This window comes from Pelmatolapia mariae, linkage group LG10_11 (assembly GCF_036321145.2).
Source record: "Pelmatolapia mariae isolate MD_Pm_ZW linkage group LG10_11, Pm_UMD_F_2, whole genome shotgun sequence".
NCBI classification, from domain to species: domain Eukaryota; kingdom Metazoa; phylum Chordata; class Actinopteri; order Cichliformes; family Cichlidae; genus Pelmatolapia; species Pelmatolapia mariae.
The window spans coordinates 12,836,341-12,862,998 of record NC_086236.1 but is presented as its reverse complement, the minus strand read 5'-3'; the positions used below and the strand labels follow the sequence as shown (position 1 = coordinate 12,862,998).

Sequence of the window (26,658 nt, the reverse complement as noted above, 5' to 3'; positions counted from 1 at the left end):
ATATTCTTTGAGCCTATTAATGGTTTATACCATTTCACTTTCTTTCAGTGCCAGCAGCTGCTGACCCCATTATGAGTGCTATGTAACTAACCAGTTCCAAGGTAAATTATAGATGTATAAATTCAATGTACTCTTTGGAAATATTGGGGTTTGGCATTCATGTTGATGTTGTAGTCGCAGCTAAATATACCAATCACAAACAGTGTGTTTGAAATATTAAGCCACTGTATGGCAACAGTGACCACTCCCAGCAAGACAGTGTATTCCACCATTATCCAGAAACAGCTCAGCAACAACTGAAAAAACATGACAAAGAGCTCCATCCATTGATCTGGCCTCCAAACTCCCCAATTACTAATCCGATCAAATATCTGTGGGACTGAGCCCAGCTCACGGACTTAACCGGCAGAACCTGAAGGATCATCCTGGAGCCAGATTCCACAGGACCCCTAAATGGGTCAGCGCTCTTTTGGCGACAAGTATGACACAATATTAGCCAGATGGTTTTATTAGCCCTGTGACAGACAGGTGACCTTTTTCATGGTGTACTCTGCCTCTCGCCCTATGGCGACTGGGTTAGGATCCAGCCACCTGAAAGCTTCCACTTTCACAGACTCATGAAGTAAAAAGACAACCTCAGTATCACACTTTCTGTCAGTAATTAGTAAATAGTTGTATGCATGTGCATTATGCGCATGTAGTGCATTTAAAATCACATTCATGATCTGCCTTTGATGATAATGGATTGAAGTATCTTGACAGTCAGCCTTGGCAATTAATCCCAGTTTATACTGAGTGTCTTGGCTAAAGGAAGAAGTTATGCAACCATTCCCCTGTTACCCTGCTCAGAGTGTTACTAATCCCAAGCAGATTACAGTTGAGCTGTTAATGAGGCATGAAGAAAAACAGCAGAAACATACATACCCAATTAATACATATAGATAAATACATATTATAAACACAGAGAGAAACATTTGAAAAAGTCTATATGCAGTTGAAAATTACATACATAGGCATTAGAGGACACTCCAACCAACACTCAGGGCTAATGCAGGAAGCATAGTCTAAATTAATGTGAAAGGTCATATTATTTTCAGCTTGACATTTTACATCCCAACAAGCATCATTGATTCAGTAGTTCAAAAGTCACTGAATGTCATGTCTAATGAAGACTGTCATATATTGATATAACGTGGTGGTATCTTTAGCATCACGACTTTTTCAACACTGCTTTCGAAAAGAAGTCACTACTTTAACTATTACTGAAATCAGATTCCTTTGATTTACGTTTTCAGAAGACAGTTAATATGATTATTATTATATGGCCAATATAATATTAATTAGCAATGGTCCAGAGAACTGTAGTTGCCCTTTCACTTGAACTCCCTTTTTAAATTTTCTGTGTTGCATTCCTCTGTTTTGTCACATGGCATCCCTTTTAAATAATCGAGATGCTCAAAGAAAGCTTCAACAGTTTAACTAAGCAGATAATAATCTTTTTTTAAAATGCTTTGCATATTCATAATAATGGTTCATGGATAATCAATATTTTATAACTGAATGTTCGTGGTGTTTGAAACAAGAAACAAAGATGAGTGTAAAGAAATGGTTCCTTTTATAATGAGTTTAACATTTTTCAAAACTTTTTGGTAATTTACATTTCTGTCGTTCAAATTATGGCCCTTTAATTACTTCATCTAAGTCAGTATCACCTTATTAGAAAAAAAAAAAGCATAAAAAACAAAAACAAACCAGTTGCCCCAGCATGTAGTTGTCTGTAAGGAATTTTCACAGTAGACTTAGACATGGATTGCCAGAAACCAAAATGGTCACAATTCATGTGAAAAATATGCATTCTCTGACTTGTTGGCAAGTCACTGATGGGGGTTGCTGGCTTTCACTTAGTGAAACTGGTTACAAAGAGATATGCGGTGCCGCACTGAAAACCTCTTTGCATGTTGTTTGGTCTCTAGCAGATTGCTGTGACTGACCATAGTTTTTCGGGAATGTAAGAAGGGATGAGAAGGTAAAGACTCATGGCTACTGACCTGACTCTGAACTTGCATGATTGGGGCTTTAGCACTTGATTAGGCAGTAACTGCCAGCAAACATTCACAACAGGTCGAGAAATACTCATTTTTCCTTAATGACCAGTTGTTAACAAGTTGTTGCCAACTATTCTGCATGCTTGTGTGTCTGTAGGTCCTTGTTATATGTCATAGGAGTGGCTGTAGCTCAGGTGGTAGAGCAGGTCACCTACTAACCGGAAGGTTGGTAGTTTAATCAGAGTCAGAGTACATAAATAACATACATTTTCACCTGAAGAAATATATATCTTAGGTTAAATAACAAATAAAAAAAAAAAAAATATATATATATATATTATTATTATGTGATTATTAAGAATTTTACAGAAAACACTTACTACTTTATTTTCTAGTTTTTGGTACCCATCAGTAGACAATCTAACTCCTTTTTTAAAAAATTCCATTAAAAAAAACCATAGATCTGTGCCAGTATATTCATATTTTGGATATCTTACAGGGATCAAAGCATTGAGGTGAAGTCCTAAAAAGTGAGCCATGTGCAGACTGCATTATTAATACAGGACTCCCTGTACTCCCTTCTCTGCACTGACTGAAGTGCTTGTACCTCAGTTGATGAAAGGGCTAGCTATGATGGCACGGTGCTGTGGTACATTGCAGACGGTTGTGTAATAATCAGAGGGATTCACTTGCTGTCCTTTGCAGCTGCCACCCTGCCCAGAGAGAGGGGTGCCAACACAGAGGCCCAGCAGCCAACTGCTGCTCTGTTTCAAGTGCACTTTCCTGGAAGGAAGAGATGCTGGACTAAACCACACTGTGCTACTATGTAAAAAAAAAAAGAAAAGAAAAAAAGGAAAGAAAAAAATGACACATTAAATAAAAAAAATAAGCTTATGTTGGGGTTATGTAAGGCTTACATGAAGCATGTTAATACAAAATGCCCTTAGTTGTTTTTTAACTTAAAGCTAACATCATCATAGCACAGTGCACATACAAAAAATATACATATATAATATATATTTCCCAAAGCATCAGCCATCTCCTTTGTTAGAATTATAACAATTTGCCTGAATGCTTATCCATGCAACTGACTTGAAGTATCTCGTTCAGCCATTTGGTGCAGAGGATAGACAATTATTAAATATGTTAATATGTGTCCATAATGGATGAGATAAATATGTTGTAAACCTTTTTTTCTGAGCAATTTACAGATTCACAGTTGAAATAAAAATTACAGGGTTTAATGTTTTTGTTTGTTTGTTTGTTTTTTTACAACTGAGTGGAAAAAACAAACAAACTGGTGTCTAAGTTTCAGGACTGTTGTAATACATTGCCCTTTGTGCACCTGGAAGTATGCAGCCACCACAGCATTGTTGAAGATGACAGAACTTGCTTTAGTGGTCATACAAATATCAATATCAATATGATAATATAATATATAAGTGACATCATTTTACAGATACAGATTGTTTTTAATACTTTTGAGTAATTTACGTTTTAATAACCTGGCAATGATAAGACTTGACTACAGTTTTTGATAGCCAAGAAAATTATTTTTTCATTCATTTTAACTTCTGTGATCACCCAGACTTTAGTTTTGTTGAGCTGACAGGTGCTTTCCTTCTTTTTAAAAATATATCAGATTATTGATTTTGGCCACTCTCCAAGTTGTTCTGGTTGCTCTCATGGGTTTCTTTTTGTTTTATCACCTTAATGATAATTGAATCAATATCTCTTTAGAGCCCGTGTTGAGAGTTACAGCAAATAGCTGACAAATACAATTTGGAATCAACTCCAGATCTTACATCTGCTTCACCTGGCCACGACACTGCTTTTTTTAGTGAAATGTTGACTTACCTTTGAGCCTCTGAAAATGAATAAATAAAGCTCTTGTAATTCCCAAACAGTTCATGTAGTGCTGTTGTTAAATCTCTTGAATAAAACCTGAAAACTTAAAGCTATACTTCAATCACTAAAATCCACTTACATGGTATGCAGAGTCAAAATTACAACAATGGTGTGGTTGTCCAATATTGTTGGCCTTGATTGTAACTTGCAGTAAGCAACCCTGCAAAATACTGCATATTTTGCCATTTAGTGCTGCTTGATGTCGCTGGGCCCAGTGATGTGAACCTTGTCCTGCCCCACATGAAAAATGTGGTCCCGAGCATGGTTCAGCTGGACTTGGGCAAATTAAACATACAACCCAAGCACGAAACTGCAAACAATGAGTGCCTCTGTTGAAATTGTTTTTTTTTTTATGCAAAAACAATACACGACCTGTTTCTACTGTTTTGGCACAAAATGCATAAAAACATGAAACTTGTGCTCTGCAAGAGCACTTTTAAAACTGCATGCGTGCGCATTAAAGAGAGCACGAGAGAGAGACAAGGTAAGATTGTTTACTAAAAGGCAAGCTTCCAAGAAACACTGGCAGCATCTTTATGCGAGGTGTAAAGAAAAGTGCAAAATTTCCCTAAGCACAAAAAGCTGTTCGAGAACAGCTGAGAAAAAGATACTGCCAAATACTTGCAAGAGGTGAATGGTGATGGGAGTAACTGAAAGTGCTGGTACAGGCACCAGTCAGAGAACTACAAAAGCAAGGGCTCCATTCTTGGTGGAAAAAACCCATGCGAGATGACTGAAATGTAACAATAATTTTTAAAAACTGGATAAGAATGATCCAGATGCTCAGTGATTACTTCAATAATTCTGTTGTTATTACAGGATAATTAACCCCAATATATAAACTGTGTGAAGAAGGCAGAGTATTCAAGCAGGGGCAGGGAGAACACACTGACCACTGTACACCCCACAATAATAACAACAACAACAGCATTATTAATAATAATAATAATAATAACAATAATAATAATAAATGAACCTGTACACACTGATAAATGCGACCATTTTATTGTAAAATTCCACAGCTATGTGCAATTTTCTTATGAAAAGGACTTTTATCTTCACATATATAATTTATTATGCAGATCCTAACAGAATTGATCAGTGCCCATTTTATACAATAACCAAATTTACATAGATGAGAGACAACTATTATACTGTATGTATGGAGAATCGTGTGAAATGTGTTTAGCCTTAATACCTTTTACTGGGCTCTGTGATTCCAGCGCTTATTTTCTTTTCTGCAGTTTGACAAAATACACACATTAGAAAATATCAACATGTGCTGTTCACATATATGTCTCATTTGTGGGTCCCAAAATAAATAAAATCACATCAAAAATAAGTACAGTGTTAAGTGTCCATGTCAATGCAGGAAAAGGATTAACGATTCACCTGCAGATGAGCGAGTCCCAATTCTTCGAAACATCCCTTTTAAACCTCAAACATATTCAGCATGCACGCTACTGAGAATAAACACACTTGAGTACCTCCCACACAATTTTCTATCTCTACATTTTCTGTAGAGCACACACAAACAAAAGAAATCAATCAACAAGCATCTATTATGGAAAGAAAAATATTTCATAATATATATATATATTTTTAACCTCTCTTAAAACACAGCACACGCTCTCATCAGCATTAATAAGGTACGTCACACAGTCAAGTAATTTCCATTTTACCTTGATCGTTTTTATTAGTTTCATGTTCATTCGAGCATAGCTGATGCTTTTGGTTCTGCATCATGTCAAATTTGAACTAAAAGAAAAAAGAAATCCAGAGCACCTGCTAATCCATCCTGCAGGACAGCATTTTTTTTTTTTTAAAGAAAACCCTCACCTTTTATCATGTCCTTTCTTTTACAAAGTAGTATATGATGATATTAAAGTTAGATATTCTCTAGTCAGTGTGTGTCAGTTTGGCACTTTATAAGATGTAGTCACTCCATTACACTTCTTTAAACAAACACTGATGAGGACCAGTTTACATTGCTACTGACACACTTGGAAACCCTAAAGATGTGAGAAATAGCATATGTATACACTGAAGACAGATTCAGACTACTAGGTGGTAGCTTTGTAACACAACAGGACAACCATTTAATACAAAAGGGAAAGAACTGTAAGAAATATGACATTATCTGGTAAATACATATATTTGTATAACCAGAGATGCTTTATTTATTTCAGATGTCAAGACCAAAGCAAACCAATGAGATGGCTGGAAAAGTGAACGCAATTAATAGTCATTTAGACAAGCAAATGTTCTTCTTCTGGTGGCTTGGGAACTGTTTTTGTATATTTATATATATTTTTTTTCATTAAATAAAGTCTACTACTCAGAAGATGCACAACAGGTAATGCTGCAAGCCACTAATTTAACAAATATAACAGATTGACAGGCTTTTGTGAGAGTAGTGTACACTGATCACAACAAAACACAAGATAAATAAGCTCAAGCTCCATTGACACACTAAACAAAAATGTATCTTTGATATAAATGACAGCATTCTGCGTTTCTTTTCAGGGGCTATATGAGCATAAAATGCATTTTCTTTCAAGAAATAAATAAATGCCAGCAATGGATAAATAAATAAATACCCCAATTCCCCCAAATATTCTACATGGTTGGTAAAACCATAATATAATAGGTGTGATATACTTTACGTTGATATAATAGCAATGCTGAAATTACAAAATATATACCCTTTACAAAATATCCCAAGGGCTTGACCAGTTTTTTATTCTTAATTTATGTACACAATCAGTGAGCTCTCCATTAGTTGCATACTGGTGCCTGCTGTAAGGGATCTGTAAAGTGGATTGTACTGTATCATACATAGCATTTACAGTTCAGAAATGTTTCATTTATTTTCTGCTCTCTATACATTCAGACATTTTATTAATGGAAGAAAAAAAATAATACTGAAACAATAGCAGACTTCTTCTCAGCCTTTTGAATATATCTTCCCACTATGAATGAGTTACATTCTCAATGTGATTCTTCTCAAAGACACAGGAAATGAAATGCTTGATAAAAAAACGGTTACATCTGTTCTTACACTTGAATAAAAGCCTCGTTTTTTTCTTGTAATCTTAGTAGAATAACAAAGAGAATGAACTTTTAACTGCAAAGATTGCACAATGCCCTACAGCTGTCTGTAGATTAGTTGAAGTATCCTCTATTCAAAAGTAAAACTCAGGCTCTGAATATGCTGCTGCAGTTACCACTCTGACAAACTTCCATAACTAAAAACACAATAGCGTGGTGTCATGTTGCAAATATGCACTTTTACAGCAACCGGAGAAAGGGATGAAGTGTAAGCTAGTGGCTGCAAGGTAATTGACTAAACCAGTTTTCTGCCCTGGGATGATCCTCCCACCTGTAATCATCAGGGATTCCTCAACGTAAAAGCATCAACTCGGCCGATTTTCACTGTGTCACTTTCTGACTTTTCATAAAAAAAGAGTATCCTGAATGATAATTATTAGTGCTTGTTTTCTTATTTTCCATAGCCAACAGTAGAAGACCATAAAATAAGTTGCGTTTTGGCCTGAAAGGTGCATGCAATAAATGTAAACCACTATGCAATAGTAAAATATATACAGTGTCTGTACAGTAGAAGTCCATAAACAGCATCACCACACTTTGACCACACTAAACAAATAAATTTGAAAAAAAAAAAAAAAAGTAATATTCTCATGTCAGTGTCTAACAGCTCTGTTAAAGTGCTTCGGATTTTGTTTTTTAGTAAGTGAACAAAGAACTATGAACATAATTAAAAGTACAGTCAATGCAAAAAATGTTATGTATTATTACTCACCATAAACTGGTCACACTCTTTTTGTTTTGATGAATTTGCTGATTTAGTAATAATCATTTACAAAAACACATCGATATCACTTTGAATTCTGCAAAGCACTCTGATGTTATTTTTAATTGTCCTCTGAAACCTATTGACTTTTTCTCATGAATACTTGATCTGACATGATCCGAACTGCTGTTATTGAGTTACTAATTGGTTCTTGTGAAATGATCTTTTATCTAATAAAACAGCTGGTAAACCCCCCATTGAGACGTATATTTCAAATTTCAAATTCAAAAATAAAGTGGTGAAAATGAAACAAAACTTTGTTTGATCTTTTACACAATCCATAGTTCCTCAACACATCTATAAACCTTTTCACACCAGTTAAATGTAATGCTACAACATTTGCAATGTCTGTCAGAGTTCTTTGATAAAATAAACGAGATTTAATTGGATTAAAACAAAAGAAATAGAAGAAATGCTATAATCAAATCTCTGGGTATTTCAGTGGGTCCCCTCCTCCATAATGTCACTTGTTGGCGCAGAGCATATGTAGAATGTAATGGACTGTATGATAAGGCTGGATACACACCTGCGCCTAGAGATAGAGATAGGAGACCCAGTAGACCAGGTTGAAGAGAGCAAATGCAGTGGGGAAAAAGATGCGTGCATAAGAGTCTATCTTGGCGATGCGAATGTGCAACCTGCCGTGCCGCCAGGCTCCAGAGCGACAGTCCTCGAAACAACAGAAGAAGCTAGTGCAGTCCTTTCCATCCAGACATTCATAGCCGTACTCCTCGTCTCGCTCCTGCATGTGCGTGGCGTTATTCATCTGAATGGCAGTGGCCGAGCGCGGACGGATGTCCACCGTGGGTGTCTGCTTTTAACAGGACAAAATGACGCAATTAGCCACCAGAACCTGAGAAAGCTCTAATGAAGACTTCACTGACATAACAGGGGACCTCATTTGAGCTACCATTTTCTGTCTTCTTCTTCATTTTCAGTCATTAGTCAGCAGAATGTAATTTGCACCTTTAACTTGCCAATGGACCCTTTTAGCGTCAAGAAATACAAATAGACCCATAACTACCACCTGTAGTTGTAATTAGTGAGGCTTAAAATGACAAAGGGTCTATCCCCATGGAACCCATGATGCAAATTACACCTTTGGGCTAGGGTGTAATAGGCAGCTGAAGCAATCAGTTAAATTTTAGTACAGTGGTCCATACTGCTTTATTTGCCAGCTATACAAAGCTAGTGCTGGGCAATGGGCCCTCCATTTCTTATTGTGATGCTCTGCATTCAAAACATTACATTAAATAATCCTACAAAATGTCAACGAAAGCAGATGATTATTCATATTTTGTTCTAAGACATTTTAAAGATCTATTTAACACTCAGTGATTTTGGAACAGAATGGATGTTTTTCTGAAAATTCATTTAAGAGATATGTTGTAACTGGCTTATGATGCATCATGTAGCTAAGAGAAAGCATGTGCTGGCAATTATGCAGCACAAAGCTCAGTATTTTTCCAACCTACTCTTTCTGTAACTAGATGGGTTAAAATAAACCCTCCTTTCAATCTGTGCTCACCACTGCAGGGCACATGGCTTTCATTTGTTAAGGTTTCTAAAATAGGACAGTGACATCAGTCACTTGTTGGTCCTGTCATTCTAAAGAGAGACAATTAGTATTCAAATAGACCATTTTCATTAGCCTTTATCTTCAAATGCCATGTCACCTTTGCACAAATTGGAAGTCTTGCTGTTTGGCAGATTAAATGCTTTTCTTCCCTTTGACAAAAGTTTCCTTGACCTTGCTGATAAACTAGGGTGTCAGCCTCATGCTTTAAAAGGAGTCAGTTAAGTGTACTCCAAGAATTTCATATGACTGCTCTCCCACTGTAAAAACTAAAGATTTAGATTATTTCTCATATATTTTCTCCATTATGGAGAGACTATAGATAGCTAACAGGGACGATAATCTATAATTTTGCACTCCAAGTAAACCATATTTGGAGTGCCAGTGTAGTCTATAAGTGACTGCACTTACACTCCAATTATAGTTTACAACACAAATTCATATTCTGTTTTGTGAGAATATAAACACTTTTAATGAGTTAACAACCATCTCAAAACGGCAAATGCTTTTTGTTTTCATCTGCCTCATTATTGCTTTTGTTCCTTTTCAATATAGTATATAGAAAAGGCATGTTTACTGCAAAAAAAAAAAAAAAATCAAAATGCAGTTTTAGTTTAATACACCTCATTATCTGCTGTAAGCATGCAACCTTAAACAAGCTTAAAATACAGCTCAAAAATAATGTTCATTCCCTGACACTGAAATTGCCCAGCACTAGTGCAAAAATCTGCTGACCCTTTGAAAAGGATACATAACCACAACAAAATGACGCACAGGTTAGTTTCAGCATTTTGTCCTCTTAACGGACTATATGTGAAGTTAATGACAGGATTAGCAGAGCAGGTTATGGCTCCATTCTCAAAGGGGGATTGGTTGCACTGAAGAAAGCGCAGTGGAAGCTCAAGCAGAAGGAGCATTAACAGCATCCCGCCGCATGGCCTGGTCAAGCTGGGCAATGCTGAGTCGGTGTTAGCAAAAGATATAAAGAAATAAAAACAAAGAACCAACACAGTGGCATTTGCAGCTTTAACCGACTGAAAGGAGACAACCGCTCTGAGAAGACAAAAGATTTGGAAACGCTCAGGATTAATACTGCTTATCTAGCTTAAGCTGATAATTTGTAGTAGTGTTTCCACATTGCAGGTGGTGATTTTTAACAGCACATTTAGATTCCTGGAAATCTAACTAATCTTACTTTAAATTATTTAGTCTAATAAAGTATCAACAAAGCAGTTTGTGGTTTAAGCTAAATTTAAATCTTTGCTTGCTTTCGCCTACCCTGGACGCTTGTTAGGTGTCTTTGTCTCACTGTGTGTTAATCCTTTAAATGGTTTCCAATTTAATTTAGACCTAGCACACTGCATGGGTTGTCTATTTCAGTCTGTTAAGGCTCTGCTGACTCTATAGGAAGCGTCAGGTTGAGAAGCCCAACAAACACACAGGTATAGATTAACTGGCAGAAGAAGGGAAAGAAGAGGAAGCTATTGTAGCAGCTGCTAGTTCGCTGTGGTAACAACAACAACAAAGAGTGAAACAGGACAGAGGGAGCCAGAATTAAGTCCACACTGAGCCTGGAATATTACATTCTTCCTGACATGGGATGTGTGGGATGCTTATTTGAATTTTAAACACTGCAAGTATGTCTGGCTGGCTGCCTCCGCACTGTGCACTGCAGAGCGCCCTTTTTAATGTTATCTGTGATACCTATTTAGTAAATGAGGAGGAGTACAGTAAGAATGCAGGTAGATAAAGAGGGAATATAGAGAGGTGTATCAGCTGTAGAACAGACAGAAAAAAGCAGTGAGGTACTGGGGGCTCAGAGAGCCAAAATGCAGCAGACACATGCAGTCAGACACAGGCAATATACCTTTGAGGAAAAGAGCCGGAGGAGCTTTTGTCCCAACAGGAGAAAAAGAATATGTGGAATTGAAAGAGAGTAACACAACAGGACAAAACAAAACAGAACAAAAACACAGAATACATGTAAACAGAGAATTAAGAAAATAACCATAAAAAATAAAGAGAAACACAAAGATAATGTGTGAAAATTACACATACTGCACTATTTAACTCAAAATGGAAAGAGAGTATCTATATTGCAAGGAGACATACATATTACGAACGGACACAGGGAGAGATGTATGGTAGGATACATGTATTTTACATGCTTCTTAGGCCAGCACTGCCTTAGGAAAACATTACATCCACTTTAATTCAAGCTTTACAAACTCCTTGCGACTTCATTGTATCTTCAAGTTTTTAATTACACAGTATTTCACTAGCTTTGTAGTCGGTGTCACTATACGTAGTTTATTTAATTGTAATTCCTGAGAATATTTCAAATTCTTCAAAGGGTCATATCAAATGTAGCTGAAACAGCAAATAGTAATGAAATACTAAAATGGAAGAAAAAAAGAAAGCCTCTCTTTGCTTGACTTGGTCTTCCCCTCTGAAATAGCAAACTAGCATTATACCTTCCACTTCATTATTCCTTTATTCACCCGCAAGACATTCTGACCATATGCAAAACCTTAGTTACAGAGACTACAGCTAGATCACCTCAATTTTCACCAATTTTCATTTGAATGATTCTCATCACACCACGGTGGTGTACTTGATTTAAGATCTAATATCTTTCACTGAAAAGCCTTGTTAAAACAATTATTATCCTTCCCCAAAAAACGGCTGTAACTTTGTCTTGCCATAAAGTAAATAGCACAAGAGGTATATTTAAACATTTTTTAATTAAAAATTGTTCCTCTTACAAAAATCAACTTTAAGTGATTAGAGAAAAATTGGTAGTTTTGCTGTATACCATAAACATCCTCCAAAATATTAGGTCAGAAATCATGGTCCTTAAACTGAGCTGGCATGATCTCTTGGGAGCTTAAGACTTGTAAAGTATGAGGCAACTCAACTGTCACGTGACCTGGATCTAAATTACAACTGTAGCAGATGTGTAGAGGATTATGAAAGATTTGACCTGCTTGCATTACTCATTGAGTAATTTGGGGTGGCGGCCATTGGGAAAATACTGTCTTAGGAATTCTAAGCACTGTAGAGCTTTTTTTGCACCTTATCCCAGTACTGTAACAGAGTGGGGGAGGGAAAAAAACATGTGAAGTGATAATCTGACCATTTATCTAACTAATAATTTAAAATACACATCCAGAAATAGTAAACATTTAATTTTAAAACGTTATTTGTGGTCTCATTGTTAATTCGAAGATCCATAGTTGAGAAACTCCTAATGATTAAAAATGAAAAAAAAAAGTTCAATTTAGTTTTGGAAAGACACCCACCGGATTCTTCTTCTTCTTGTCCTTTTTGGCACTCGGCTTTCTGTTGCTGACAAAGTAGTGCAGTGTGCCATACTCTATAAGTGCGGCGAAGACGAAAATGAAGCAGACAGACACAAAGAGGTCCATGGCTGTCACATAGGAAACTTTTGGAAGAGATTTCCTGGCAATAGTACTCAATGTGGTCATGGTCAGCACTGTGGTAATGCCTGGTAATAAAATAACAGGAAAAAGGAAAACAATCAGAACAGTTTTAAATAATGACAGATTACAAGTTCGATTATTCTTGCTATGTATAATTTGCACATCCCAAGTTCCTATTATATGTTTAAAAATGCTCTCTTCATATGCATGATGTCTATGCACTGTATATTGTATCAGTATAAAAGGTTAAAAAAAGTGGCTTTTGATTTGTTAGCTCTTAACACTGGAATAGCCATGTGGGAATAGCGAGCAGCTGTTTTACTGTTGCCTTGATCCACATAGCTACTTACTGGTTGACATTTCAACTGCAATTGACCACAACAGTGACATACTGCATTGCTATATCCACCATCTGCTAACCCTTTTACTCACTCTGTTGGGCTCTAATGATGATGTAGATGGAGGCAGAGTGATGGCACATGACGAGGAAATGTGTTTGTAAGTACACATACACAGCAGATTACCAACAACACCATCACAATCCCCAAACACCAACAAAAAAGCAACTAACAAGCCCGCCTTCTTCCCTTTAAATAGATCATACGTGTTAGGGGACTCGCTTCGTATATAAAGAAGATGATTTATGTCTAAATTTAATGTGGCCTGAAGGATATCAGTCTGCGCCAAGATTAACACTGTAGTACTGTGAGTGAATTGATATATTTCTGGATGGCATTGAAGGATTACGAATTATGTCATCTGAATTAATCCGCTTCCTAGCCACCAGGCTCCACGCACCTTCTGCATCATGTTTTAAAAAGGAAATTAAGACATTTCACTCTTGGTATAATTTTAGCAGGGAATTAAATGTGTTATTACTACAACTGCAAATCACGTCTGGACTCCAGAGGCTGAAAAACAAGAAAACAACCTATTTTTAGAAAGATTAATGACAGACAAAGCAATGATGGTAGGAAGGTGGAAAGGGGATTTTTGGCCAGAAGGGATTATTTTACATAAAGTTACTCTTGCTAATACTAATAATCACACCACATGGACTTCAGGTCAGGTTTTGGAGCCTCAAGGGTCTAAAAAAAGCTGACAACGGAATATTTTTTCTTACTCCATCACAAGAAAACCTTTGGGAATGTCCATTAGGGCAAGTTCAAAACCTGAAAATTTTTTTCCCTCCCCTTGGTACATGCAGGCTGCCTCTTTGCATTCTGTGAGGAAGCCACCTGCATTATTATTGTGCTGACGAGGCATCTCTGCATCTTCCTTTCTGCATTGCATAATTAATGCCTCATTAAGGCATGCATGCAAACATATGTGCTAGGACAGGCTCTTCTAATCAAGATGCACTAGATTCCTAAGCAGATGTGCTGCCCCTGACTGGAAACAGCGTATGTGAAAAGAGAAGACAAAATGAAAAGAACAACAAGAAATGGGAAGCTTGAGCAGACTGTTTTACAATATGAGTGTGCTGCCTAATCACCACAGAAGTCAGATGTGTTTTACCAGGGGGAGTAATTAAAGCAGAGATTGTGTCAGGGTTAAGTGGACTGATTGAAAAAAAAGAATTAAAGCAATTCTGATAAAGCCTTGTGATTTTTACACAGAGGAGAGATATGTATAAAAGAACAAAAAAAGCAAAAACATTTAATTCATATTCATTTTTCTTTGCTGATGAACTTGCATACTTTTTCTTTAAACAGTCAGAGGCAGCAATGACATCATGTTTTTGTTTTCCTTACCTAATGATGTCCTGGCAGGCACTGCATCCTTGTTGATCCAAAATGAGACCCAGGAGAGGACAACAATAAGTGTGCATGGGATGTACGTTTGGATTGTAAAGTAACCCATTCTCCTGCTCAGATCAAAGTACACAGTCAGCACCACATAGTCTCCTAGACAGACATAAAATACAAGAAGAGGGTAAAAAGAGTGAGAGCATGGAAATGTATAACAAGGCATCAGGAAGATAACACACACATGAAGCATAGAGTTTACTATGTGCTTTATTTATGTTATCATGTAGTGGAAAATATGCAGAACTGAGAAGAGTGATTAGTATCAAGAACTGATTCACAGTCCATACAGAAGTACTGTAGGACCAGTGCGAGTTAAGCAATTTCACACTGTCTGCTTATGAAGAAGGCAGCTCAAAGAATGCTGTCAACACAGAAACACCAAGCATAGATTAGACAAACTGTTAGGTCTTCAATACTTAATGTTGTGTAACCACAGTCTTGACTGCATGTTTGCCCAAGGCAACCTGAGATCTAAAATGGAACAGAGCGATTCAGAGAGCTGAAGCTGGACTTGCTTGGATGCACAAACACAAACGCTTGTCTCCTGCCAGTATTTAGCCGGAACATGAACACCACCGTCCAGCTGATGATGAGCCATCCCTGGGCTGGCTAGCTGACTCAAGCAGATGTTGGGTGTTAAAAGGTTGAGGTTAGCTGAGCCCAGAAAGACCTGACCCTGACAATATGGATGATCTAGCCTGCCTGTTTAAAATGCATGCTAAGCATGCGTGCCAAACATGCGAGGACTCACAAATGCACAAATGTTCACACACACACTTTTCAAATGTGCATCTAACATCCTGTAATGAGGCTGAATTGATCATGCTCATCTAAATAGAAAGACAGTCATGTTGGAACACGCACAAACACACACATACCCGTCGCCTCAGCTTTATAATACAGCTTTGCTTGCCAATTTTCTATTTTTTTTTTGCTGTCTACCAATGCACCTGTCTGTTTCTGGGAATCTAATGACAGTTTGCTGCTGGCCTCCAGCTCAGTCAGATGTCTGCTAATTGATTAACATCATACAATTAACTGTGTCAAGAACCTCCCCTGGCCTCTCGCTATGGCTTGTAACCTGTGGGGCAGAAATATACTCTCTGATATATCTCTGTGCGTGTGTGTGTGTGTGTGTTTAAGCACCCATGGCACACCATAGCCTATGCAGCTGGGGAATGAACAGCTGGCTAATAATTTCTCTCATGAGAAAGGGCACACAACACATACTGCAGTGGAAAACAGCCAACATCTGTGTATTTTTCCATTAATGAGAGACAGAGAGAGAAAGCGAGGAGGCTGTCAGTGTTTATTATGTCTGTGGCCATGCGCAGGCTGTATATTGCCACAGACCTCATAGCAACTGCACAAGGGCCAAATCTTCGTGATGTATTCCAGCACACACCCTTCATTCACCTGGCCATCGATGGCGTCATCAAATAAGCCCTGTGTAATAACCCCAGCAGCACAACTATAACTGTTTATATCACCATGTGTGTTTTCTGTCGATGCAGGCAGGTGCACGAGATATTACAGTGCACTGACTAGATTTGTAAGATTACAGGAGAGACACGAAGGCTGCTCTCAGGGGTCAGACGGCTCAGTGTTTTGTTTTTATTAACATTACATTAGCAGGGGCCCAAAACCGAGACCCTTGACAGCTGAGAAACCTCCGGTTTATACGCTTATTTCAGCTTTGTCAGCAGCACAAAGCCTCCTTCAGATTTTCCCAGACTCATAACAATAATGGACTTTCCACCACAGGGGTGAGGTCGGTTGGTGTAAGACCCTTCTGCTCCATGCTTCTCTTCATCTGTTTGCTGGTTTCATTACAGGCCGCAGCACTTGCCAAAAAGACACTCTGAGGAGGTGTTATTGACCGATGCCCTTTATTCTGGCAGCGCGATGTGTTAGTATCAGAACGTCTGCCATTACAGCCCTGTAGTATTGCAGCAGTTTGTTAATCATGTCTCTAGTCCACTCAAAACAAAATGGCTTCCAGCTCCCTGGCTAGTTTAAGTTCATGACGGGGATGCCACAACATACTTTAACTGTAAGTAAATTTAGTCCCTCAGATTTAAAGTCACAACACTCAGGTATATTGTTGTGCAGCGCTTTGTAAGCTTTGTCCCGAAAATTGCAAACACAGAGGTGATGCTTATATTAAATATATGCAAAATCAGTGTTGCAGAAATATTTTCAACCCATTGTGACAGAAAATCAAAGTGGGAATAATAGTGTGAGAATTTTAAACTTGATCCCCCATAAAGTGTCATTCAGTGGTGTGAAGAATTATCTGTGGTATGAATCCACACGCTCATTGGCTAACGGCTAATCACACGTCAGCAGCCAATGAGTGTGCGGTTTCACATGTTGCATTCTTAAATGTTCACCTCAATGCTTAAATACCAGAAATCAGAAATCCGTGGGTGACATTACAACAGCTAAGACCATCTTTTACACTGTCTATGTTATTTACGTTTGTAATTACAAATGAGCATCTAATCCTACAGTAATTGAATTAGTATCACAGAATGGAGATTTTTGAAAATCATTTAGGAGCATTTTAAAAAATCAACAAAGGAGAACCAGACTAATGCTTTAAGTTCAATTATTTCTGATATTTGTACCTTTTTACATTTGTTGCTGTTGGAAGAACAAAAGTTTGGTTTTGCCAGCATTCCTGCATATCTCAGTTTTTGTATACTTGTCCACTTGTGTACTCTGATATAGCTCAGTGTTTGTGTGTGTGTGTGTGTGTGTGTGTACATGAGGTTATATTCTACTGCGCTGGAGCTGGAATGTCAATCATCTAAACATCTATGTCCACTCTCCCTCTAACTGAGGTGCTCAAACTAATTTGAACTCAAACACATGAGGTTTTTTCATGAGGCTGTTCACACTCTATCTTCACAGTGTCTCTAGAAAGTGTTCCCTTTCTAAAGCTGCTAATGCTAAGGTTACCGATAATAATACAGGTGTGATACTATTTATTAGATCTCACAACTTTCCATGTGCATCTAATAATATCCACATGTTCAGTGATACACTAAGTCTTTGATTCCTCATCATCATTGCGTTCATGTTCTAATTTCTCCAGTAACACACAAATCTCACTTTCTCCTTTCTTTGCCACTCTTTCACTGACATTCGTGCCAACCCTTCCAGTCTTATTGCATAATTGCACCACTATCAATTCACCCCAATCTTTTCTGTTTATAATTTAGGAATGAAGAATGGTGATGACAGCTGCGTGGGGGAAAAAAATCAACCACGCAGCAAAAAGCTCAAAACTATTGTTTACATTAAGATATGTTTTCACCTATTTTTATTAGGATCACACGTTTTCTTGGCAAAAGTGATTTACTTCGAGCTGATGCAATCTACAAAAAGCAATAAAAACTCGGCAGGCACGATCATTCATCAGAAAAGAGTGTTGCTTTATTGTTAAAAGCCGCAGAGACAACACACTAAATACAATTAGATGCACACAAGAAACAAAAAAAGGATCAGTCTTCCAGTATGAACCTTCTACTGTGGTGTAACAGTAGATACATGTTATTATAAACACACAATGTTTGCTCTATCGTTATGTGTTTGATACACGAGCATACACGAGTACGAGTGTTGAACACGCAAAAAAGGGTTGCTGATCTCAGTGTGACCATACAATATTATAAAATAGCCCCAGTAGGTCAAAAGAAAGAAACGTAATTCTGGATTGCTGACCTCAGGGAAAAAAAAATGTCATATGAGAATATCATTCTGCTGGCAGCCAGGCTTTAAATTGGTGTAGATATGGATGGGCAGGGAGGACCTGAGGCACATGCTGGCCATCCAGTGAAAGCAGACAAGCCAGACACACTGCAGAGCTGCTGACAGGCTGTCTTACTGAGCTCTTCTCCTGTCAAGGGTCATGTATATCGGAGGTGACAGCGGATGCTATTGTCCGTTTGTGAGAAAGAAAGGAGTTTTGTTAATGACCAGTGTAAAGCCACGGCTGGTTGCCAGGGTCAACAAGACGAACAGGCAATGTTAACGCACCACTTTCGCTGACATGACTACAGGTTATGTAGAAGTGATTAACTAGTTACAATCCCTTTGCATTTTGCCTCCATAGCCTACAGAAGCTATTCTTCCCCGACAGTGGGTGGCAAGATGATGTCACAGGAAAAGAAAAGAAAAAAAGAAGAAAAAAAAGGATAAAAAAAAAGCACCGCATTGTCATGGTGAGTAACTGCGGCAACACAGCAGCATGATTAAACACCAGGCAGGAGTCTACACAGTTTGATTGCCTTGTTGTTAACATTGTGTTTACTGTGACAGGGACAGATGATTATCCCTCTCCCAGACACACTAATAGCTCTCAAATTATTGAGAGCAAGACTGTTTGTAGGATTTATGACAGGTAGTCAGAAGCTGGCAAACCTATTTTCCATAACATTATTTGGCCAGTTTAGCAAAAAAAAAAAGGGAAAGGTAACACAAATTAATAAAACTTAAAACACTAAGCAAGGATTTTCAAGGTATTTACCCAAGGGCCATATTTAAAATGAGGCCTTAAGCTGAAAATGTAGAGGCTACATTATGGCAGTTTTAATTTTACATTTTCATTTATGCTTCAGTGGCTCGTCTGAAACACATTTATAATCAATCAAATCGCCACAGCAGGTCAAGGGACAGCTTCCTATCATGCCAATTTGTATTCCAGTGTGGGCTGCACATTTTTGTGTAGAAAGTATTTTGTCTGAGGCTATGAAGAACATCTTGTTCATGTTGTTCATCCCTTTTCAAACCCCGTAAAATATTGTATTTCTCTAAAGAATCTTTAAGGCATCTAAAACTTGTGAGTTTATTTCTGTCATATCACATAATTAAAAACAAGGCCAAGACATTCCTCACTTATTTCTTGGTCTCCCCTCATTTTATCAGTTTCCCAGCTTACCTCGTCTAAAAATGGCTTCATTATTTCTTATTCACACACTGAGGAGAGATGCGATTCACACTCATTACGTAAGCTTGAAGTTCAAACTCTCACTCGTTTTATTCCAGTGTTTAATGCATCGCTTTTTCCCCCCCACCCCGAGTCTCATTTTCTGTTTTAATCACTTTTGGCTGGGTGACAGGACTTATTCGCACTCAACAGTCACGACACTAGTGGAAAGACTTATTTGTGCTTCTTTAAAAAAAACAGTTTGACTACAATTCAAAATAAACAAGTCATTTGGTAAAATGTGACAAGAACAGAGATAGCATGGCTAATAATCACAGAGGACTTTTTGAGAAGCCGTAAGTAAGGGGAGCTAATCAGTTTAGCTTCATATTTGTATGTAAAAAGGAAAGTAAAGTCTAAAAACACACATGAATGAACTGTTGACTTGATACTTCTAGACATGTAGTCAGAAAGAAAAAAAAAGTGGACAATATTTGCATAATATAGTAAAGCGCATATTTATGATTTAGCTTTTATGTTTTGCTTTGGTACACACACACACACACACACACAGCAAAAATAACAAGTTGTTCAATTTAAATAATTAACAGCAGCTAAACTATTTTTATGTCTGAGTGTCTGAAAGCTTTCCGGTTAAATCTAAAAAAAAAAAAAAAAAAAAAAAAAAAAAATCTAAAATTTAAGGACATGGTGGCAGAGCATATATTTGCACAAGTAAGAAACAATCAAGTGTAAAAACATCAGCGCATTAACATTTTGTCATCAAATATTCAACTGAAGAGAAATCCATAGGTACTGTACCTCCTGATCCCTTTTAGAAATGCCAGCAATAGATTTAAGACTTGCTTTTAAATATCAGAACATAAAATGACATTGACAAATTTGGAAATTGTAATTTCCTTATTTCTTAACAGACTCACTGATCAGAGCAGATTCTAACCCCTTGCTTTTGTCCAAGTAGGGATTCACTTATTTACTTGAGTTTTGGACTGAAAACACTGAGAGCAGTTAATCAGCATTTACCTGATATTATCTTATCGCAGTGTCAGGTTTAAAGGATCATAAGGACTGCCTGAAAATGAAAAAAAATAAAATAAATATATATATATATAGCAGGATTTTTCAGATATAATGGCACAATATACTGGTCCACAGTATATGGATGTTTAAATCTATATTGGATGGATAAGCTCAGAGAAATACTCTGTGAGACAAGACAATCGGTGCTCATTGTACTGCCAATAGCTTTGGGCTATTACAGATAAGAGCTTTAGATAACTGGTTTTAAGCTTTCAGTATTATTAATTATATCTGGCTTATCAACTTTATTGCCCAAAACTATAACACTAATTTATGCCTATGTATACTCAGTCTAAGTGGTGCTGTCTTAAATACCTTAACAATCTAAAAATCTTGCATGAAAAAACTTTCTTAAAGACAGCATTTTTATTGGAATATATCTATTAGGCAAATGTGCTCCGGGTGCTTAGATTTGCACATTATTCCAGTTATCTTGCATGTATATTGCGCCTCTTGGATAGTTTCACTGAAGCTAAAATATTCATGTAAAGGAAGGTTAATCCCCTTTGTAAACAGAGTCCAAGCTTGGGTGACTTGAGATTTAATTTCACTGCAACCTATGTTAACCTTACCACTAATAGGTCTGCTTGTGTGTATTAGCCTTATTAGCATAACATGCTCCTTCCAAGGATGTGTATTGTAATATCTTATGCCACATATGACATATTGATACAAAAGAGTTTTGATACAGTAACAGAAAAAAATATAACTGTCAAGTGGGTGCTTAGAATTTGGGTGAGGTGCCATGCGGTGTCATTATGATTATTATTCATGGGAGTCTGCTTACTCTGTTTTATGGCAACTGTAAGTTTTATCCTCTTATGGTGTATATTAACTGGCCAGACACTGAGTATTTCACAAAAATTCTAGCCTTGTGGCTAATTACTTTGAAACACTAAGTTGCAGATTATTACCCAAGGCTAATAAGCTGACTCTGGCACGAAACTTTATAACAGTTTATTGAGCAATGAGGAGCTTGCCCTAGGAACAATTGCTCCACAGAGCAGAACTGCTTTGAGCTGCTTTTAGCCTCCAGACCATCTGCATCCATCTAAACAGGGTCACAAGAAGAGATCCCAGAAGTTCATTTGCATTTTTACATTTAGGATTTAGTAATAACTGCAAAATAGCTAAAAATCCCTCCTTCTCCACAATTCTTTGTGATGACCCAGGACATGAAATTTAAAGCAAGTTTCTGGCCATCCATACCACTACATTACACATAACGATCGATTAAAAATATCACTTTGTATTGCCCTGGCCTTAAAACTGTAGAAGGTGGAAATATATAGCCCTTTTTCCCATAAAAGCACCCTCTGAGAGACAAACTGGAAGGGTGCCTGCATGCACATCCATTTGTGTGTGCACACGCACATGTACACGTGTATGTGCATTCTACCCCCCAGTCTCTCCATCCACCACATAAGAAAAATGAGCACATTAACGGTGCATGAATGTTGAGATTAATGCTCCAAAGGTGAAAGCATTGTGTTTAATGCGTAATCCATTATCTATGCTACATCTTCTTTTACAATGGACTTTTTTTTGCTCTTCATAATAATTTATACTAATAGTTTTCTTTTGGTATTGGCTCAATCTTTTAAATAGAAAAAATAATAATTAATAATACTAGTGTTGTAGCATTGTTTGGCATCACTAGACACAGTTAAAAATGTGAGAGGGCAGTGACACTCAAGTATTAATGTTAAGATGTTAGGACTTTGCTTCATCTATGCAGCCTGACAATGTGCTGCCTTTGATAACATTATTCTATCTGCCAGCTACTATCACTCACTGTCTTCAGTTCTTCTCCCTGCGTTCTGTATGGTCTGTCCACCACAAAATAACAAATATCTAACACAGATTGGACTGACAATATAAAATCTCAGACAGATTTAAAAACAGAAAAATCGATTTTTCTAAATCTGCGTTCCTTTCATGTCCCCACAGGCAGCCTTTTACATGCAGGTGATCAATGAGGAGGGAAACAAGAGTCTTATTTTCTCAAAGCAATCTCTTCTCCTATGGCCTATCCCCATTCCCTGTTTTTTTTTTTCCAGGTGTTAATTACTGGCTTATTAGACTGTCGACTGAGAAAGGCAGAAAGAAAGAGAGCGATAAACAGAGGGGGAGGGGAGGATGCATACAAAGTAGGACACAGGAATACGCCAGGTCCAAAATAAAAATCATCTCTTTGTATGAGTGCATAAGGGAGAAGGGCTGGAGGCGGAGGGACTCTATAGAGCCAACACTCGTAAATATGAATACTGTTAGTGTATGAGGCAGGTGTATGGAATGTGTATATGGAGCATGGGGGAGGGGATGGGGTGAGTCTAAACTCGTATTTAACTTCACAAAAGGAGAATTCTGGCTGAGTCAGAGCATTTTCACTCCCACTCCTGCCCATCACACCTATCAACCAGAAGCAAGAACTCACAGTGAGAGGGGGTGGGGTAGGAGAGGATTAGGGAGAGTCGTTAGTACTGCAACAGAGTCACACCATGGATAATAGATTGTTTCAGTGCTTCTTAACCCTTTAGAAACTATAAACCTCTAAGCCTTCAGTCACACACGCTCTAGACTGGCCAGTGAACCCCTGGTCGCCAGCGATTGCTATGGAAAAATATGTATTCCCTAACTGGTTAGTGGGTGGTTGCTGGATGGGTGAAATTTGTTACAAATAGGGTACTGCACCATGATCGTCCTTACTTTAAAGGTAAATATTATCAGGTTCTGGTTTGTGTTGTATTTTTGCAAGTTCAATGAGGAGTTGGCAAATGATTGCAGACAAGTAGGTATCTTGCATGCGAACTGTGGGTGACTGCTGCTATCTGCTAGTGACCAAAGCAATCACAATGAGGTTTTCGGAGCAGCACTCTACACTTCTTTCCAATCAATTTCACCTACAGACCAGCAACTACTCACCAACCTGTCGAGGAACACATATCTTTCCTAGCAAACTGTTGTCACTGCACTGACGTATGTGACTGTTGCTTTGGCAACCCATTTCACACCAACTGCCATCATCCTCCAGCAGCCACTTGCTGACTGAGGCCTTAGATAGAACCATCGCCATCCGAAAAAAAAATTATATATATATATATATATCTATATATATATATATATAGATAAATATATGATGCTGATTTGCTTTTCATCACCAACTTATCCACTAGAAAGTAAAATAAAGTGAAATAATTTCATACAGCATTCTGGATCATATTGGGTGTTATTTGATCAGGGATTCAAAGTCCCAATTTAGTTAGTTTTATTGCCTTTTGTCTCATTCCATGTTTTCTTTAATTAAACCTGGCAGGCAGTGACAGGCATTCTTGTCTCAACTGTACAAGCTTCTATGAAACTTGGTCATTTTTCATCTTTACATTGCCTTGAATTTCTGCAGTTGAACCTATATGTGACATAAGAATAACCTTGCCTGATCTGAAATAGCAAGACATCAATGCAACATCTTCACATCTTTGTCATGTTTCTTTTTTTTAGTAAAGTTCTTTAAAATATATTTAAAAAATAATTTTATCTATAGTTAAAAAAACCCTGTTGAATTTGATTTACCCCTGACACAGAACTAAAATATTAATAACTTCTAAAAAAAACATTTTGGGGGTTCTGTATGTAAGATGACTCAAATGTAATATGGAGAGAAGGGTGGAGAAAAAAGTCCAGATGACGTGGGAAAACAACAAATTTAGTATAAAATATTTTACAGTTCGGATCTGTTTCGGTGAACCTGTATTTTCGAGTTGTCAAGTTGTGGGTGTCTGAGGAATCGATGTTAAACGCCTTTTACAGCGCTACAGGGCTAAAGACGCAACACTGATTTTCTTTGTCATGCTATTAGCGGAAACCCTTATCACTTTAAAGCAACTGTCTGTATATGAATGTATATATGTGTTCTTGTGCATGTCTGTTTTCATGCATTTTCATTGCTGACTGCTTCCTCTTTCTAAGTCACTTCCTCTCGACCACAATGCCTCCAGATTTGCCCCATCAAAGAATCATCTTCAAACTGAGGAGCTCCGTAATCTGGAGAAGGCCACTGATGTGTCCCTGGGCTTTCTCCACTCAACCTAAATCACACAGGCGGACGCACACAGACAACAGCACTGCACGGCATGGCTTTTGGAAGGTCACTCTAAGAATAGCTTCCAATACATAAAAAAAGGCTCATATCCAGTTGGGAGCACACACTGAAATGTGCATGCAAGCAAATGGACACAAAAAAACATGCAATAATTCATGGACAAAGGCACGGACCAAAGCACTCATACTGTCAAACACACGCAGATATGTTCCACTGGCTGATGCACAAAGGGTATATTTGTGCTCAGCTAAAAGGACAGGAAATTAACCACCTCATGTCCGGCCCAGAACGTCTCACATTCACTACTAAGGAAAGTAAAGTTAGCTGCAAAAAGGAAAGACGGCTAATGGCATTGATTCCCTTTGTGCTTGGAAGGAAAAACACCTTGCCCATCTAAGAGATACTTTATATGCTCATTTCTCTGACTATGGTTATAAATATTATTGTGGTGATATTTCACAGTTAAAGTAAATGCAACACACAGGTGATGTGATTTAGCAGAACTAGAATAAAAATAATTTCTTGATTAAAAGAAAAAAATCTTTACTCATAACGCAACATTTATCTCTGTTCTCTCGCTCTCTTCTCCCACACTTGCTTCTCTAATGTATCAACACAGCCACACCTCTCTTGTTTAGCCACCAGGAATGTGGTGGCTAAAAAAAAAAGTTTTGTCTGGTTTTGAGGGTGTGTCCCTGCACGCGCATTGCATATAACAATTAATCACGATACGACAATATATCTTTATCTTGTTATGTTTTAAATAAGACACAAGCTCCCAAACTACAGTAAAGCCTCGCATCCCTGTGCACCTGATCTTTGCAAATGTGCGAAACATTGATTCTTTGCAATAATGTTTTACTGCAGACAGATAAATGCTACAACCACCACTCTGTTCCACCCTTCACTGCTCTCTATTTTGTTGTCTTCTCCTCCCCCCATTCAACAACTTTCAGCATCCTTACTTGCTGTTTTTATCTGCGCTTCTGATTATCACTGAACTCCAGCATGGCAGATGGGTGAATAGAGCTTCTGGAACCATGCTTAACCAGGTCACTGAGGGGTTAACTGTAAGGTTAGCTTTGCCCGTAGTGCCTCGGCTGTCTGACATTCAAATCCTCTGCATCTATCTTTTCCCTATCCTGTCCACTGGTCTACTTTTAAGCCTTCTTGCTTGTCACAATAAAATATTTTTTCCTTGTATCCCTTCGAGTGTGTGCATGAATGCAAATGCATGTGTCTTTGTGTTTGTACATGCAGGTATAGGCTTGCAGGCGATACAGAGAGCCCTGATGTGAAGTGACAAGTTGAGAGACCAAGCCTTTGGACACTGGCTGAGGGACAGAAGAGAAACCAAATAAAAACAGACATAGCCTTTATAAAATGATACAATGCAACTGCAGATGTCATGTGCCCCCAGCCCCTGCACTTACAATATCACTCAATCATTCTTTAATAATGCACCTTTTTTATGATCTATTCATATATTTTTTTTAATAAAATACTCAGAAAAAAAGCACAAATACATTAGTGTGGGAGAACAGTGCTGTGACAAGTTGAGCCTGGGAGAGATTGGATTGTCCCACAAAATGAGAGGCAATCTCTTCCTCTGGCTATTTGCTACAGTCATCATTGTCTGGAATGGGCCAATTCACCTGAATGCCTGTCTGCTTAGCTTACCATTATGTGTCCCTCTGTTTCCTTACCTGACCTGTTTCGACTCAGTTCAACTGATTCAACACAGAGCTTGAAATGAAATTAAAATAAGGTTTTAAAAGAATAACTGTAACTAACTATAACCCACCGGGGAGGGCAAAGACACATAATCTTTTTAGCTGGCGGCGATCCAACTGAAGGGCAGTCAT

The 26,658-nt window shown here is 37.8% G+C and overlaps 1 protein-coding gene across 4 annotated transcripts in view; it reads right to left on the bottom strand.

The window, feature by feature from the left end:
- Positions 1–4,932: 4,932 nt before the first annotated feature.
- Positions 4,933–26,658, bottom strand: part of gabrg2 (gamma-aminobutyric acid type A receptor subunit gamma2) — a 45,547-nt gene continuing 23,821 nt past the window's right edge. The window contains exons 7-10 of one of the 4 annotated variants that reach the window (XM_063488177.1): positions 14,601–14,753; positions 12,706–12,911; positions 11,271–11,294; positions 4,933–8,641 (exon numbers count right to left, since the gene is read on the bottom strand). In XM_063488177.1, coding sequence (XP_063344247.1) covers positions 8,360–8,641; positions 11,271–11,294; positions 12,706–12,911; positions 14,601–14,753 — 665 coding nt within the window. In that variant the 3' untranslated portion in view covers positions 4,933–8,359. The remainder of the gene's footprint in view (positions 8,642–11,270; positions 11,295–12,705; positions 12,912–14,600; positions 14,754–26,658) is intronic. The other 3 variants (XM_063488178.1, XM_063488179.1, XM_063488180.1) reach the window with 3 other exon arrangements.